Raw genomic sequence first — 18,034 nt, forward strand, 5'->3', positions numbered from 1 at the left:
GTCAGGAAGGAATTTTTCCCCCTCTAAATGTGGCCATAGACACACAGATCCGATCGTACAAATCGAGGATTCGTACGATTTTCGGATCGTGTGTGGCGTGATCTTTCGCCCGGCGGAGATCGGTCGTTTGGTCGATCAGTTACAGTAGGTTTGATTTTGACCCGACCGATCCCGCCGGAGCTCATGGCACATCATAATCTGATCGTTCGGCCATACGTCTGAACAATCAGATTACCCCCGATATAGCCATGCCTGTTAATGGCATATCGGGAAAGATCCGCTCGTTTGGCAACATCGCCAAACGAGCGGATCTTTGCATCTATGGCCACCTTAAGGCAAATTGGAGAGGCTTCAGATTTTTTGCCTTCCTCTGGATCAACTGGCAGATAGGTAGTTAATAAAAAAAAAAGGTTGAACTCGATGGACATGTGTCTTTTTTCAACCTTACTTACTATGTATGTTACTATGTAATAGGCTGGTTTTGCTTCCAATAAGGATTAATTATATATTAGTTTGGATCAAGTACAAGCTACTGTTTTATTATTACAGAGAAAAAGGAAATCCTTTTATTGGGTTATTTGGATGAAATGGATTCTATTGGAGATGGCATTTTTGTAATTTGGAGCTTTCTGGATAACGGGTTTCCACATAATGTATCCCATGCCTGTATAATATATATATAAGTCACGAGGAGTTCCATGACCATATAAAAGCACAAGGCCGAAGCACAGGTCATGGAACTCCGAAGTTACTTTCCAACAAGGGGTACTTTATTTATTATAATACACAAGTTTCAGTGAGTCATGTGACAAAAATTACATTACTACTCACCGTTTATAACTGATGACATCACTAGTCACCATTTATATAGTGAATAAAGTACCCCTCTTGTAAATTATAAGGATCTTATAAGTTACCAAGGAGTTTCATGACCATTTAACACACGCGGCTGAAGGCCGAGTGTTTTTATACAGGTCATGGAACTCCGAGGTAACTTCTAATATCCTCATATTTTGCAACTGGGGGTACTTTATTCATTATATTACACAAGTTTCAGTGAGTCATGTGACAGAAATTACATCAGAACTCACCGTTTTTAACTGATGACATCAGAACTCACAGTTTATAAGGATATCATTTAGAAGATATTCATGGTTTTTAAAGTACCCATTGTTGGAAAATATGAGGATATTAGAAGTAACCTCAGAGTTCCATGACCTGTATAAAATTATTATATGGTCATGGAACTCCTCATGACATATAATATCCTTATATTTTACAATAGGGGGTACTTTATTCACTATATATATATATAGTGAATAAAGTACCCCCTCTTGTAAAATATAAGGATATTATAAGTTACCGAGGAGTTTCATGATCATATAAAAACACGAGGCCGAAGGCCGAGTGTTTTTATACAGGTCATGGAACTCCGAGGTAACTTCTAATATCCTCATATTTTACAACTGGGGGTACTTTATTTATTATAATACACAAATTTCAGTGCGTCATGTGACTGAAATGACATCAGAACTCACCGTTTATAACTGATGACATCAGAACTCACCGTTAATAAGGATATAATTTACAAGATATTCATGGCTTTTGTGTATTATATATATATATATATATATATATATATATATATATATATATATATATATATATATATATATATATATATATATATATATATATATAGTGAATAATGTAACCCCTCTTGTAAATTATAAGGATATTATAAGTTTATTATAATACACACGTTTCAGTGAGTCATGTGACAGAAATGACATCAGAACTCACCGTTTATAAGGATATAATTTACAAGATATTCATGGCTTTTGTGTATTATATAGTGAATAAAGTACCCCCTCTTGTAAAATATAAGGATATTAAAAGTTACTGAGGAGTTTCATGACCATATAAAAACACGAGGCCGAAGGCCGAGTGTTTTTATACAGGTCATGGAACTCCGAGGAAACTTCTAATATCCTCATATTTTACAACTGGGGGTACTTTATTTATTATAATACACAAATTTCAGTGAGTCATGTGACAGAAATTACATCACTACTCACCGTTTATAACTGATGACATCACTAGTCACCGTTTATAAGGATATAATTTACAAGATATTCATGGCTTTTGTGTATTATATAGTGAATAAAGTACCCCCTTTTGTAAAATATAAGGATATTATAAGTTACCGAGGAGTTTCATGACCATATAAAAACACGAGGCCCGAAGGCCGAGTGTTTTTATACAGGTCATGGAACTCCGAGGTAACTTCTAATATCCTCATATTTTGCAACTGGGGGTACTTTATTTATTATAATACACAAGTTTCAGTGAGTCATGTGACAGAAATGACATCAGAACTCACCGTTTATAACTGATGACATCAGAACTCACCGTTTATAAGGATATAATTTACAGGATATTCATGGCTTTTGTGTATTATATATATATATATTGTAAAATGTACCTGTATATATATTGAAAAAATGCAACTTTGTCTGCAGTCATCCATCCACTTTATTTAAATCTTATATACTATATTGACATTTATAAACAAAATTCATATTGGTACATGATAAAACTGATGTTAAAATTTAGTAATACTGTTTTTTTAAACTTTATTTTATTGACCTTTGGTGAATATAGGCTATTGGGTATCCCCCATTTTAAGCGAAGGGATCATATTAAATATGTGAACCCCCCCATCAGCTGACCTGGTTAGTGACCAACTTATTATATTGAGCTGAGTGCATAGAATTGCAGGAGGTCACACTATCTGAGTATGAGACTGATCACAGGAAATTTGCTAGCAAATACGGAGCACAATACGAAAAGGTCAATTCATTTTTAGCGCCAGGGAGTTCTGGGAATAAATCACACCAGGGAATGCATACACCACACTGTAACCCCGGTGGGTGCAATGAGTTAGAAAATGAGTCTTGGAGGTTGTGAGAAGGCACTCACAGAGTGCGTAGAAAGGGAGGCATTGTTACACATGGGAAACTGTGTAGCAGCTCCATAAGTCCCAGACAGTTGTATTGGTATTGGTGTCTGTAACAAAATCATTTCCCAGCTCAAGTATGAATCCATTAACCAATGAGGAGTTAAGATTCATCCGAAGAGCATGAGAATCCTTTGGATTCTTTATTTGCTTTCTAGTGAATTTTAAAGGGGATCTTCTGAATTTTTAATTGATTGTATTTAGAGTGTGTCTTATTTCAGTGAGATGAAGCTTATATTAAATCTTCATTTTCACTATAGATCCCCTTTAAGCCTTGGATGACATTTTGGTGGCAGTGGCAGCAAATTGGCATATTTTCTGGAGATGTTGCCATTGCACTGCCAAAGGGGAGCTTAGCTTGATACGTAAAAATTCCCCAGATGCAATAAATTCATCCAAATTTGGCATAAAAATTGCTAGAAAGCAGATAAGAAATTTGCCCAGTGATTGTTTCAACTTTAATAAATCTAGGACCTAAACTTGGAATGTAACCAAATGCACCAGCGCAGAGATACACAACAACATCACCTGTCAGTAACAAGATCACACATGCACTGAGCTTTGTTCTGGGAAACCCAGTGAATGTGTATTGTACCAAATTCAGGTTCTCAGCCAGAGATGTCAATTTGTGTCCCACCAACTGTTTATGAACTACAACATCCTAACACATGCTTGGTTTGTGTAGGGTTTCTGCGAGTTTTGGTTTCGAGCAGCTGTCCAACTCCAGATGCCTTGAGCCTTCAAAGGCCATGATATAAACTATCCCCACTTGGGTGCAGGGGAGATTAACGCTAAATTGATGATGAAATTGCCTGTTCTAGAAGCAGAGCAATAAGGGTAGGACTACATGCACGCTGCGTCTGCATCCGACAGTCGTGTCGCGACGGATCAATGATGCAACTTTATCTGACATTTCTATCTCTTACCTAATTTCTGTCGCATGCGACTTGTCAAAGGTGTTTTGTCGTAGCTCGTTGGATCCATGTAGTCTTACCCTAAGCCAATACCTGGCCTGTTATGGCATTTATGCAGAGAAGGTTGGGGAAGCCAACAAAGGACTGCTAAACAGCTGGCCTCTTCTTGGCTAACCCCATTTCATAGCCTTCATCATTCTCTGCTTATGTCTAGAGTTAGGCAACTCTATCTGGAAGGATGTGAGTCTGACATCTCTACTATAGGGAGTTGTAGTTTGCAACTGATGAAGGATCATGATGACCTTGAAATCCCTGCTGCAAGCTCTTTGGACAGTATTGTAAGTGGTAAAGTATACTTTCTGATGCTTCAAAGCTTAAAAGGCAACTTGTATGGTGAATTAAACTCTGACCCATCACCTGCTGGGGTTCCTGGCTTGGTTTCAGCTTCTTCCTTTGTTGACTAATACATGACTTCCTTTAGGCACATGGCTTAGTTTAGGTACAGGAATGTCAAGTCTTATAAAAAATAAAATTCATTATTAACAAGGAGGATTTTCAGCAGGTGAACTTCATGTACGGAAAATACTGTGAGAATGCAACACAATCCTCTGGTGAACTCCAAAGTGGTTAACTCCATTCACAGATATCATTTACTTGCTTCACAAGTGCGAGTGCAATATTAATACTCTTTGCTTTATAAAGGGCTGTCGCCAATGCAGAAGGGTCTGTTACCTTTACGCCATAGCTGAAACAATCCTGTATCCCCAGTTTTACACAATTGTGGCATAAAGTTGATGTTCTTTGCGTTCCTACTCTGCCTGGAAAGCGAGTTTGTTCCCTCAGCCCTTTAATTTTAAACAAACTCACACACACTTCATCTCAAGAAGCTGGAGTTTAGTGTCTCAGCCATTTAATGAGTCAGTACACTGCCTGTCAGGTGAACTGGGATGAAGTGAAGAAGCATGTGTATTGCTGAGTGCTAAGTCTTGCGGGGCTTTCAGTACAACAGAAACATCATCTGCAAGTGAGTCTCCGCACTCTACACTGAGAACATTGCTCTCTGTTGGCTGAAGATCCTGAGAGTCCACACTCTTGTGGAAGCCGTTGAGGAGGAGCTGGTTCTTTAAGTCTGTAGCATCTGTTTTTGTGTCTGTTTTTGTTGGGATTAATTCTTCTTCCCTCTTGTCTTGTCTTTGTTCCTCTGTTAGAGGCTGGACTTGAGGACTGGGAACTGTGGCTTGAGTTCCATTTATGGACCTGTCCTGATCCAGACTGAGATCTTCCTCCTCTTCTTCAGAATCCAGACCAGCACAATGTCCACTCCTTTCGGAGGCAGAGAAATCAGAATGTACAATGACGTCTGCCTCAACTTGGTTCTGAGATGAATTCCTGTGACTCCTCCCAACATCTACCTATAGAACACAGGTGAGAATATTTTATTTCTATCGGAGCAGATTTTATGCCATGCTGTATGTTAGATACAAATGAAAGGAACAGTTAATCAGAGACTTAGTTGAAGACTAAGGCCAGCACTTCCTAGTGGTTTTGTGAAGCAAGGCAACTGCAGCACTGAGGGGTATATTTATCAAAGAGTGAAGTTAATAGTGAAGTTCCGCCACTTTACATTCATTTTTAAAGGCATATTTATCAAAGGGTGAACTTTCACTTTCACCCATTGATAAATATGCCATTCAAAATCCCATAGAAATGAATTGTGAGTTGTGGAATTTCACTCTAGTGGCAGAACTTCACTCTTTGATAAATTTACCCCTGACTGTCTTCCAAGACTTTTATCTCCCCTGTTTCCTGCTTGTGAGCTGAACACTACCGGATGTTCAGACATGGCTGGGGACTTTATTTAACAATGAGTTATGCAGAGGATCAATTCAAACCATTCACACTCTTGCCTTTTCGTCAAGTTATCAGTTCTACCCAGCATGCCAGACAAATATCCCTAGGGCCACTATTGGGGAGAGAACAGGCAAGAGTCCCCACCAAATGGGAGACCCAGAGGGCTGTGGAATAGGTTAGGCTTGCCACTAAAAGGCCAATCTGTGCTCTGATTAGGGCATGTTTGGTTGTATCATGGGGAAATTTGGCAGATCAGTCTTGGGGCCAGGAAGGTCTATGGGGTACTAAAATTCCTGGAAAAACTCTGAATTTCTTAAAATGCTGGGGGATCTGGAGGTATTACCTTTTCTTGCTGCCTCACATATACACTCAGGTCTGTTGTTCATATAGTTATCTCCTGAGCTATTAACCACTATTTTTTTGCGAGCTCTGAACACTTGAATAGCATTATTCTGTGCAATACAGACAGGCCAAATGGTACAATAACTGGTCGGCATGATATTGAATCTGTGATTAAGCTTGGCCTGCCTTCTTTTGGAGATCTGGCCAAAGTGGGGTTTACACATTCGAGTTCGCAAAGGGAGGAAGCACACTAAAACCTTCGGCAATGCCTTTAAATCATTTATTCAGCAGAATGTGGCACAAGCTTTCGGGGGTCAACCCCTTCCTCGGGTGATGACTGAATAAAGTAAGTGGTGTGCCAGAGAAATTGTATATTGAAATACGTGGGGTTTACACACCCTGTAACTGAAGCAGCAGAGTTAGAGAGAGAATAAAAGAAACTATATCAGTAGTATGGTGTATACACAGCATTGGTGTTTCAGGGGTTTTTTTTTTTCATTAACTGGTATCTATTGGTCTTTTCTCCATGATATTCTATACAGCCCCTTCTTACCTTTAAGGGTTCATAAGAAAGGTCATTCAACATCATTCTTAAGCCTCCAGAGGACAATGGATTTGCCAAGCCATTTGCTGCTGATGAGAGGTCTCCAGTAATGGACTCCGTGTAACTAGTGATGTGATTAGCCCAGTTCTGGGTAACAGATCCATTCCAGGATGGCTGCAGGGCACAAGTAAGTGAGTTACTGAGTGACGGTACAGAAGGATACCTAAATGTATAAGGAGGTAACATAGTGTATGCTTACTGACCTTCATTTTCAGTGGATTTTTTTCCTCTGGTTGGGATGTTGTGACTAGGTTCTGTCCTATAATCAGATTCGTGGCCTCTGGAACAGGAAGAGATGGTGTATCTTCCTGCTGGGAGGGCATAAGTGTCTCTAGTTCATGTGAATCTTGACCATGACCCTGTGAGCAGGACCCCTGTCTGGCTCGCTGATAAGATGTGGGGCCTCTGCTGGAGCGAGACCCTATATCCGAGCTGTCTCTGTGCATAAATCAGACATATAAGACATATTTATAAAGCTGTGTAAAATAAGTGCATTGAGTCGCACAAACCATTTCCCAACCCCCCTTCTTAAGCTGGCCATAGACGCAAAGATCTGATCGTACGAATCGAGGATTTGTACGGTTTTCGGACCGTGTGTGGAGAGTCCCGACATTTTTCGTCCTGCGGAGATCGGTTGTTTGGTCGATCGGACAGGTTAGAAAATTTCTGTCGGCTGCCGATAATATCTCTGCATGTATTGCCGATCGTATGATTTTCAGTGGGAGACTGTCACTAGCTTTGTCGGACATAACTTTCGTACGATTGCTGTCAGGGGCAGAACATCGGCTGATCTGTTCTTTTGTAATTTATTTGATCGGAATGGTTAGTGGGGGTCGGGAGATGGGAAACTCTGATCTTACGATGATTCGTACAATCGGATCTTTGCGTCTATGGCCAGCTTTAGGCTGACAGTCATTGAGTTCCTTCTCCACTTTGTTCCATATTGAAGTGATCGATTCGGGAACATGACTGACTGTAATACTGATTATTGTTACCATCATGTATTTATAATGGATTCTGAAGAACTGTATCATGGGTTTAAGGAAAATAGAGACATTTGGAAAAGTATATCAAGTACAAATACTGCTCCTCTACCTAAGGAAGGACCAGGCTAAAGGTCAAACCTTCAAAGGGGAGCTGAACTGAAGAAATTCCAGCAACCATTGGTTTAGTTCCATTAGAATAACAAGATCAAATTGCCACTTTTGAGAAACTGTAATGGGAAAAAGGAGATTAAGGTTAAAGGGCACCCTGCACCAGCACATAGTAGAGTTTGGAGTATTTATGGTTGTGATTCAGCAGGTAATTACCACATAGGGCAAAGAACGTGTTCTCAATTTGCTGTTATGCCAATATAAACCAAGAGCAAGGAGGCAGGAAGGGTTAGTTATACAACATATGATATTATTGTCAGCTTTATTTGCAGGTCCTGTGCTTAAAACCAGTGGCATAACAAAAAAGAGAGCAAACCCCGTGGCTGCATGGTGCCTTGCACAAGGAGAGCCTGGTAAGGACCCAGAATATTCTGTTATTATGTTATTATTATTTTTCCACCCACCTCTACCAGCACCCATTATGTGAGGGACATTCATGCAGTGTAGGGTGAACACAGAGATCTGAAATTGCCCCCGGCATGACCCTACACAGCAACACAATCAAATACCCTGTAACCAAAGTCAAAAAGCCATTATACAGAGGGACCACAATGTAATGTAATACAAAGAAAGACATCACTGTCCTATACCAGTGATCCCCAACCAGTGGCTTGTGAGCAACATGTTCCTCACCAGCCCCTAACATGGTGCTCTTAGTGGCTTTAAAGCAGGTGTTTATTTTTGATTTCCAGGCTTAGAGGCAAGTTTTGCACAAAACCCTGATGTACTGCCAAACAGAGTCTCCTGTAGGCTGCCAGTGCACAGAGGGGCTACCAAATACCCAATCACAGCCCTTATTTGGCACCCAGGAACCTTTTTTCATGCTTGTGTTGCTCCACAACTCTTTTTATATTTGAATGTGGCTCATGGGTAAAAAAGAGTTGGGGACCCCTGTCTGATACAAAGGGATGCCTATGTGTTGGTGCTATACAAAATGTTTCTTTGTGATGCTGTACAAAGTGACATGATGCATGCTGATATACAAAGAGAGAGCTCACTGTGCTCTGGAATGTCTGCCATACAGTAATATAATATTTTCAGTAATTCTATGGAAACTAATTTTGCGATTTAACGTTTTGCAGGACATTAAATCTCTGGTCAATTGAAAGCAATGCCACAGGTGACGTCATATATGGATATTGCTCAAATCGGAATATATTCAGATTAGGGTTTCATTTTATGTGGAGGGTTTATTATTTGGCCAGATTTTAAAAATATATTTGGATTCCAAGAAAATCAGTCCTGTACTTCCTATTAATTGCTAATATAATCAAATGAGAAGTTATTTCAGTTCACATCATTTTTTATGAATGTGCATCAAATGGTTTGATTTAAGGGCAACTATTAGAAAAAATAAAATGTAATATAAGATTCAGCATACTGAAATAAGAAGTTTTCTAAATATAGGTATAATCGATTAAAAATTCTGTACCGTTTTTAAAAGAATCAAGTTTATGTTCACTATTCCTCTCTCAGCATCTGTTTCTCCTCATTCTCTCTTCATGCAGCAGTTGGGTATCAGATATTCATTGACAGTTAGATCCAATATATCTTATAGGGAGGCTCCCTTTGCCTAGAATATGTATTAGAGCTCAATCTATTAAAATCACCAGACATCATGTCTCTCTACATGCAGGATTTGTGCAAAAGGCAGATATTTTGTTAGATTTTGTTTGTACTGGAATCAGTTATTTAAGTGAGCTCTAATACATCTGCTAGGAAAAAAAATCCCTATGATATATTGGATCTAACTGTCAATGAATATCTGACACTCAACTGCTGTATGAAGAGAGAATGAAGAGAAACGGATGCTGAGAGAGGAATAGTGAAGATATACAGAATATTTAATTGATTTTATTTAGAACGTTTCTTATTTCAATATAATGAAGCTTATATTAAATTAATTTTTGTGATTGTTCCCCTTTTAGGTTTCTCTGCAGAAGTCTTATTTATCTGAACAGTTGTATTCATGGGCTGGGGCTATGGCATGGTCTCTTCTGCTGAGGGACAATAAAATAACTGGCAGAAGCTCCATGAAATTGTGTCCCTTAGGGGCATATTTATCAAGGGTCGAATTTCGAATTGAAAAAAATTCGAAACTCAAATTCAAAAAGACCAACCTAAATTAAGTTTAAGTTTTTTTTGGAAGAATAGGTCAGTTTTCGTTCAAATAGGTCCGTATGAGGCTGAATTCGAAACGTACAAATTAATAACGCATTCGATCGAATTTGATTTGGAGTTTTTCCCCAAAAAAACTTTTTTTCAAAGTCCACCAATTGACTCCAAATAGGTTCTAGGAGGTCCCCCATAGGCTAAAAAAGCAATTTGTCAGGTTTTAGTTGGCGAATGGTCGAAGTCAGATTTTTTAAAGAGACAGTACATGATAAATTTCAATTTTTTTGAAATTTTGAAGTACACAAAAATAGCTTGAAATTTGAATTTTTTTCATTCGAAAATTCACCTAAACCTTTGATAAATCTGCCCCTTAGTGTTAAAATCATCAATAAATGGCAGGATATTTGTAAGAATAATAGACCTAAATTTACATCATAATTGTAATCCCAGATAAAACATTTTGCATCATGAAAGACATGCAGCTCCAAACTGGCAACCTTTATATAGCCACAAGATATGGCTTTGTGAATGTGTCACGGCAGCCTCTATGGATGTAAATATCCATTTGTACCCTGTGTATTTCACTAACCTCTTCTTGCCCTGCTGGAAGCTGGCACACATACACAGCAAGAGGCACAGGAGACAAAGGCAGACCCCCACTATGATACCAGTCACAGAATTCATGTCCAGGACATCTGCTGGGGATAAGGAGAAGAGTCAGGGCCACACATAAACACTGCTGATGATTTGTAGAATATTATCTTGTGTGTTAATATTTAGAGTGTGATTGACATTAGCTCTATGGCTAGAGTCAAATATTGTCACTATGACATACTGTAACTCTGAATTCACTGTATTCTGGGATTATGTCTGTGGCATTGAATTGTCAGTGTAAAGGTGTCCTTGTATTGTCATATTGTGATGTATAAGTGTCTAGAGCTATTGTGATGGCAGCAGTGTTTTCCTTGTTCACGAGATTGTGCTGAATAGTTTAGCTCTACAACTCAGTATAATATGCCTAGAATGTAAAAGTGACATTACATTGTGTCTTAGCACTTGTGGCACTGTATACAATGTCAGCTCTGTATTGCGGGGTGGCATGAGGGTTCATGAAATGCTTCATATTGTGACTTTGCAGTAGTGAGACATTATAAAGGAAAGCAAACAAGAGATTTATGAATTGATAGGCCTATCCATGCTCAGTGTGTGTGGCCACGTGAATGGAGGAATAAATGAAGAAGGTGAGAAGGAGTTTGCACATACCTCCCAACATTTTGGAAATAGAAAGAGGGACAAAATGATTTGCCACATGGAGAACATTTTTTGACCATGCCCATTTTGTGACCGCACCACCTAATTACCATGTTCATTTTACAAAATTTGGCAGGTTATGAAATTTTGAACACATTTCTGTGTTTTTTTATTACAGTTTTGCTAATGAAGGTGAATTGCCCTTTAAACTGCAAGTCACAGTTTCCCCAAGAGACCTGCTTATCTTAAATTGTTACAATTGTATCTTTGCTCATCTAAAAATGTTACAAAAGTATCTAAGTGCACCTGCCACATATTCTGGGCTCTCTTGCAGAAGCCAATTAAGTTAGAAACTTTGTATCTTTTTTTCTGGCTGTTCAGTGCAGGAGATCAAAAAGAAAGTCAGAACATTTCAGTAACAATCTGGGACTGCGGCTGTCAAAATCGGGACTGTCCTGACCAGGGCAGGAACTAGTGGTAGGCAGAAGAGGCACGTGCCTAGGGTGCAGATGTAGAGGGGCGCCAGGCACATACATCTTCTGATGCTTTCCCCTAGTTCGGACCATTGTGCCCAGAAGCTGCGGCAGCTTTAGTCTGAAATCGAGTGTGAGCATACGCTCTTCTTTGCATTCGCGAGTACTGGAGGGGACAGTTGGGAGGTATGGTTTTCAATATACTTTGTGCAGTACCTGATAGTGTAGAAGGTAAAGTCTCCACCTCTAATACATTGGTGTAGGGTCCCCAGCCTGACACAGTTTTTGCTCCCATCTTGAAATAATATTTGGTCCCACTCTGCAATCCCTGCACCTCTGTGCTGAATATGTTTCCTGAAAAACAAGTACATTTTACCAGAACCAATAACAAAATCTCCTAAATGTTGCAATGTAGCGCTGATGTTTCTCCACTCAGTCATCTGCCAATATTTACCTTTTCCATCATAGAAAAAGAATGGTGATGTTGCTCTGCTTAGAACAGGCCAGAGAAATATGGGATGACTCAGCTCACCAACGTGTTTTTCCAAGCAGAGGAACATTACAAGAGAAGCAGGCGGCTCTGACAAATTTTACACGCAGTTAAAATAAAGTATCCTTTATCGGCCAGTTATCGATCAGGGAAGCCCGTCGGATGGCCCCACACATGGGCCAATAAGCTGCCGACTCGGTCTGTCGTCAGCTTTTATCGGCCCGTGTATGGGGGCCTTTAGCAGCGTTGCAATATTCATTCAGTCACTCACATTTTTCAGAGGTTCTAAAAGTTACTTGTAAATGTAATTGCTTTTGAAATCTGTCTTTCTGTTCTCTGCACTGCTGGTTCTGACCCCCCTAAAATAAGCAGAATCAAGATGATTACATTACATTGTTTCAAGGGTCAGACCCAAAAAACAGAAAGGGATAAACCGTTACTGCTCTCAGTTCCAATCACATTTACAAATATTGTGAAACCATATGAACATCTTTAATGAATGAATGTTGGGAAGTTGCTTAGAATTACACTTTCTTTCATTATGCAAAAAAACAGTTTTGGGTGGATGTAGGAAGTACCAAAAGTATTAAATTGAACACCATGGCCTTGTGACACTGTAGGGGATATTTTGGTCGCAAGTGCAGTGTGCAAATGGCAATTTGGAGACAATCGAACAATACAGCATTCTTTTTATATAATTCCAGTGTTAGTACAGTTGCCATATGGAGTTATTCCATAGAGAGAGAGAGATTATTTGCACTCACCATTCCTCAAGTCACTTGCTGGGTGCTATCCAAAATTAATTATAGAAGTCCATGAAAGCACTCACAGCGATCACCATCCAGTGTGTATCAACAAATCATTTATTAGTACATGGTGTATCAACGCGTTTCGGCTCACCTGGAGCCGTCGTCATTTATTTGCAGTTCTTATTGTAAGTCAACATGTTTCTTACCATCTCTGGTTAAGAGAGTCCACATCTCATCAGGTTGACTGCTGTTGGTCGTGTACATGAGCAGATATTGTGCAATGATTCCATTTGGTTCCACAGGGGGGCGCCAGTGCAGCTGAACAGAAAACTGGGACAGGGGCTGCAGTACCAGGTCAGCAGGTGGCGAAGAGGGCCCTTGAGAAGAGTTAGAGATTAAATGAGAGTTTTCAAGTAAAGTAAAGGTCTTTAACAGGATGCCAGAGATACAAAGGAGCAATTAGAATCTGGGGACTCTACATTTTCCATACGCTACACTTTTCAATTGTGCTTGCATTTAGTGTTTCCGTGAGAATAAAAACATCTGAAGTAACATGTAGAAAGCGTTTGCATATTTACAAAGCTGGTAGAGCTTTACATTGCTCTTGCTGTGTTACAAGAACCTTGTGTGAGAAATAACCAGTATTTATTGGTGATGATAAAATAATTGGCACTAAACACAGAATAGTTGATACATATACACAAGCATTTCTACATCATTCAGTGTTAGAATCCCCCCTATCTATCGTTCATCTATCTATCTATAATATGTCTATCTATCTATCCATCTATCTATCTTTGCTTTAAATGTGAGAATAATATGAGAAGTTATTAAACTATGACATGGGTAAATACCCCACCATTCCTTCACTGCTAAATCTTTCTCCTACATGGCCCATATAAACTGAAACCTGGGACTATAGGTGACCATACAAATCAGGTTGTTATACCCAGAAGAAAGACAAATAGTAGTGCAAAGATGCCAGCACACAATGTCACATACAAGTGTTAAAATATACAGAGGGAATAAATAATGTAGAATTGAATAACTAAGGAGCACAGCCATTCGAAAGCAATACGGCAGGGCTTCTCTATAGTGCTGTATACCTATTGCCCTGTCAGAGTGCTATAAAACCCTATATAAAACAGAATTATCCATATAAAAATGCCTGAAAGAGCTTCCTCGTAACCAAATAAGTGCTCTTACTCACTGTCTGGCAGTGTCATTTTCTCCATGATGTCACTATACGGCCCTTCCACACCGATGCCATTAGACCGTACTTGAAACTCGTACTTGGTATAAGGTTTCAAGCCTGAAACCAGGATCTCTTCAGAAGCACTAGTTAGGGAGACAATATGGAACTCAGAACTGAACATACAAGGAAGGTCTGTGTGAATAACTCTCCCAGCTGTATCCTGTAGTACAAAGAGGTACTAAGGATCCTGGGATTATGTGCAATAAAGGAGGAGGCCGTGAGATTCAGCCATTACCTGCCATGATAGGTCACAAGCGAGGCATTCACAGCTCCCAATGGCCCACAACGCACTGTGTAGTTGACAATTTTGCTTGTGGTGAAAGCAGGTTTTCTCCACCGTACCCAAACCGACGTGGAGCTGTTAGGTTCAACCTCAACATAACTGGGTGGGAGCGGGGGAATCCTCTGTGCAGGGGGGACTGCAGCAGCAAAAGAGAGTCCAACTAATGATAAGTCTATCTTAACAATACATTTCAATCAACATTTTCTCAATCAAACAAAGAACTCTCAAGCACTTGACAAACTTCCACCGCAGATGCTACAACCCCCAGGGTAAAAATACCAGCGCTGAGAAACTCACAAACATTGGATGGAGGAATTATCAACACATTACTCTGCTGCAAAAATTTGCTTATTTGCACAAGTGGGATTAATTACAACTGTGAATATATTGTGCACATAAACTGATTTCTGCAGCATAGTACTGCGTTCATAATTGTTCCCACCACTACTTGTAATTTTCATTGAATTGGATTGTCTGTTGAGTTGTATGAAATGTACATTATGCTGCTGCTTCATTGCACTTTTGTGCTCACTAGTGTAACTGGGGGAGAAGAGATTTATGCAGTAACATGGCCCATGTTTGTTGGGGAATGGTAACCCTAAAGCAGCCAATAACACATCTGCCTTCAATCTCTCTGTATTAAACTGGCCAAGCTTATTGCTGACTATCTGCTATAGAGGGGTTACTGGACCAGAGCAAATTGTGCATATGTAATGATGTAAGCCCAGAAATGTTTTATCAGATCAAACAAAGCTGACTCACATTGTTCCTACAATGAACAAGTACTGGTGGTACAGATAAGTCTAGGTCAGATACAACCAATCAAATCACAGTTGTACAAGCAGTAACATTAACTGAGATATATATTATGCAAGACTAGATCGATGGATACAGTATTCCTAATTGTTGTTATATCTCATCGAATACTAAATATTCAGGTTGTCAGTGTATTACCTACCTGGTGCAATGGAGGGAATCTGCCTGGTCCTTCCTTTCCATGTAACAGTCTGCCCTTCCTGATTTTTATTAAATGCCACTAATTTCACTTGGTACAATTGTCCAGGCACTGTCAGAAAGATGCATACATGTCAGACATTAGGTGCAAGTAGATAAATAAAGGCAAAGTACAGATCTCATTCTTCACACAGTAGCTGTGTCTGTCACAAAGTCGTGAGATGGATGTGTGTGTCACACTGATTTGAAATAAATATATGTGTGCCAAAGGCATTACTCCATTTTACTTTAGTGGCAATGGCCTCCACTCAAGTGTCTCAAGTAGGCAGTGGATTAATTATCCAGTCCCCTTAGGGGAAGCTGCTTGCTAAGTCTTATTGGGCCCCATGATTTCTGATGTTGGCCCTAAGCTTTTGACAGCCCCAATGACATTGGCCAGAATATACAGATTCCTAGTCTGAGCCTGGTGTCACATTAATAAGCCAGAAGAGTACATTGAGTTTTTTATTACTGGGGAATGCAAATTTGTGTGTCACCCAAAAAATGAAATCAGGTATGAGCAGGGTGAGCATTAGTTGTGTTTTACACCACACTTTACGCACTTAGCTGTGTTATTTCATATTGTCTCCTCTTCTTTTTGAGCTTGATAGGAGTCCCATCCCACCTTTCCATTTGCTGTTGACAGGAGCCACCAAAAGCCAGAGCAGGGCATATAAGGCGGTAATACAACCTGAAGCTAGTGATTGGAAACTCAACGTGGGGCACCTCCCAACTGAGGGTGAGGGAATCAGTGCGGGGAGTGACCTTCAGCTGCATCTGAGATGGGGCTACAGAGTACAGAAGAAAAGAATGGTAAGCGTAATTTGAAATGAAGAGGAAAGGATAAATGAGGATAAATAATTAAACACACAAGCTGGACATCACTGAAGTAGACCTTGTGTCTGGTTGTCTGTGTCAGGAGTGTGATGCTGAATCCAGTGGGAGGGAATTCCATAGCCTGCTGCTGTACTAGCTGAGATCCTCACTTTGTACAAACTGTTGGGCTGCACTGGCACCAGGACGGCCTGTGTCTCATTCCCTGGAACCTCCATGTAGGAAATGTCATCTGAGGAAGGAGAAGCTGGAAGTTAGCAGAAGTCTCTCTGCAGGAAGTTTTTGCATGTCCTGAACTCCAGCTTCTTGCCAAAAATAGAGCTGAATAATTTTATACTTAAAAATACACATTTATTGTATTTATTCTTGTATTGAAAACTGATATCTGAACCACAACCAGAAAAGAAAAAATCCTTTAGGCTGAAGTGGCTGCCATTATAGCAGGCTTCCCTATGTTCTCAGTTATCTTATATTGCTGTCCACTCCCATTATGGCTATGACTTGGTGGCCATACGCGTTACAATTACGATCTTTCCGACAACCATTGGTCGTAGTAAAGACCATTTGTCCACTCTACTAACGTTAAGAGCTGAATTGTCAGGTATGCAGGTAAAAACGAAAAGAACATGCACAGATTATCGTACGAAATACCATTCGTACGATAAATAATGGTGCATGTATGGATATCTTTATTTCTTTTTCTGTAATATTTCCCCTACCAGTCCAATATCTATCCTAAGGGTCTGTCGTTTGGAATGTCCAGCTAACATCAGACACTTACCATCTTTCTGAGTGCCATAATCAATGCGGTATTTGTTGACTTGCCCATTGCTCAGCTCAGGGGGTAGCGGTTGCCAGCGCACATGTAGGCGCAAAGGGGAATCACTGTGAAGGTTCAGAGTCGGGGCAGCTGCTGGAACTGTTGAACATAGCAAAGCCCATTAGTCATTTCAGTATACGCACTATATACAGTTCTAGCGGCAGAACAAGACTGGGAGGAATTAACAGAGACCATTATTTTCTATGCTGAACCGCCAAAATTGGCCAACAAACGGGCACAAATGCAGGTATGGGATCTGTTATCTGACAACCTGTTGTCCAAAAATCTCCAAATTACAGGAAGGCCATCTCCCATAAAGTCTCAATTTTAATCAAATAATTCAACTTTTTTTAAAAGAACTTCCTTTCTCTGTAATAATAATACAGTGCCTTGTATTTGATCCCAATTGAGATATAATTAAACCTTATTGGAAGCAAAACCAACCTATTGAGTTTAATTTATTATTATATTTTTTTAGTAGACCAGCAAACCCTAGGCCCTGAGCATTCTGGATAACAGATTCCATACCTATATGGTCCCCAAACTGGATCATCTTGGCCGGCAGGCTTAATTGAATGCAGAACCACAAGCTTCATCTTGGGAGATGTTACTTGCCTGCCTTTTAAATAATCAAGCCCTTCCAAATAAGATTATGATACATGGTTTACCTGGGCAATGTAGGTGATGAAAATACTTGTTTAATTAATTAATTTAGGCATAGTTTGAAAACGTCCTAAATTAACTTTAATTATCTCCTTTGTACAGGTACCGGTAAATGGGCAACCGTGAGATTGTTATTCTTAATACTAATGTTTAAAATTTCTGTTAGACATATTTAGTATTATATAAGACATTCCTAATTAGTGTAATTTCTTTATATTAGATGC

The 18,034-nt window shown here is 39.6% G+C and overlaps 1 protein-coding gene across 5 annotated transcripts in view; it reads right to left on the reverse strand.

Moving 5' to 3' along the window:
- Positions 1-2,517: 2,517 nt before the first annotated feature.
- Positions 2,518-18,034, reverse strand: part of igdcc4.L (immunoglobulin superfamily, DCC subclass, member 4 L homeolog) — a 59,768-nt gene continuing 44,251 nt past the window's right edge. For 4 of the 5 annotated variants that reach the window (XM_018253294.2, XM_018253293.2, XM_018253290.2 and 1 more), the window contains 12 exons: positions 17,109-17,246; positions 16,389-16,559; positions 16,057-16,281; positions 15,459-15,566; positions 14,453-14,636; positions 14,173-14,300; positions 13,169-13,339; positions 11,940-12,077; positions 10,589-10,697; positions 6,934-7,168; positions 6,680-6,844; positions 2,518-5,345 (listed from right to left, as the gene is read on the reverse strand). In XM_018253294.2, coding sequence (XP_018108783.1) covers positions 4,836-5,345; positions 6,680-6,844; positions 6,934-7,168; positions 10,589-10,697; positions 11,940-12,077; positions 13,169-13,339; positions 14,173-14,300; positions 14,453-14,636; positions 15,459-15,566; positions 16,057-16,281; positions 16,389-16,559; positions 17,109-17,246 — 2,282 coding nt within the window. In that variant the 3' untranslated portion in view covers positions 2,518-4,835. The remainder of the gene's footprint in view (positions 5,346-6,679; positions 6,845-6,933; positions 7,169-10,588; positions 10,698-11,939; positions 12,078-13,168; positions 13,340-14,172; positions 14,301-14,452; positions 14,637-15,458; positions 15,567-16,056; positions 16,282-16,388; positions 16,560-17,108; positions 17,247-18,034) is intronic. The other variant, XM_018253291.2, reaches the window with a different exon arrangement.

Source organism: Xenopus laevis, chromosome 3L, assembly GCF_017654675.1.
Source record: "Xenopus laevis strain J_2021 chromosome 3L, Xenopus_laevis_v10.1, whole genome shotgun sequence".
Classification (NCBI taxonomy): Eukaryota; Metazoa; Chordata; class Amphibia; order Anura; family Pipidae; genus Xenopus; species Xenopus laevis.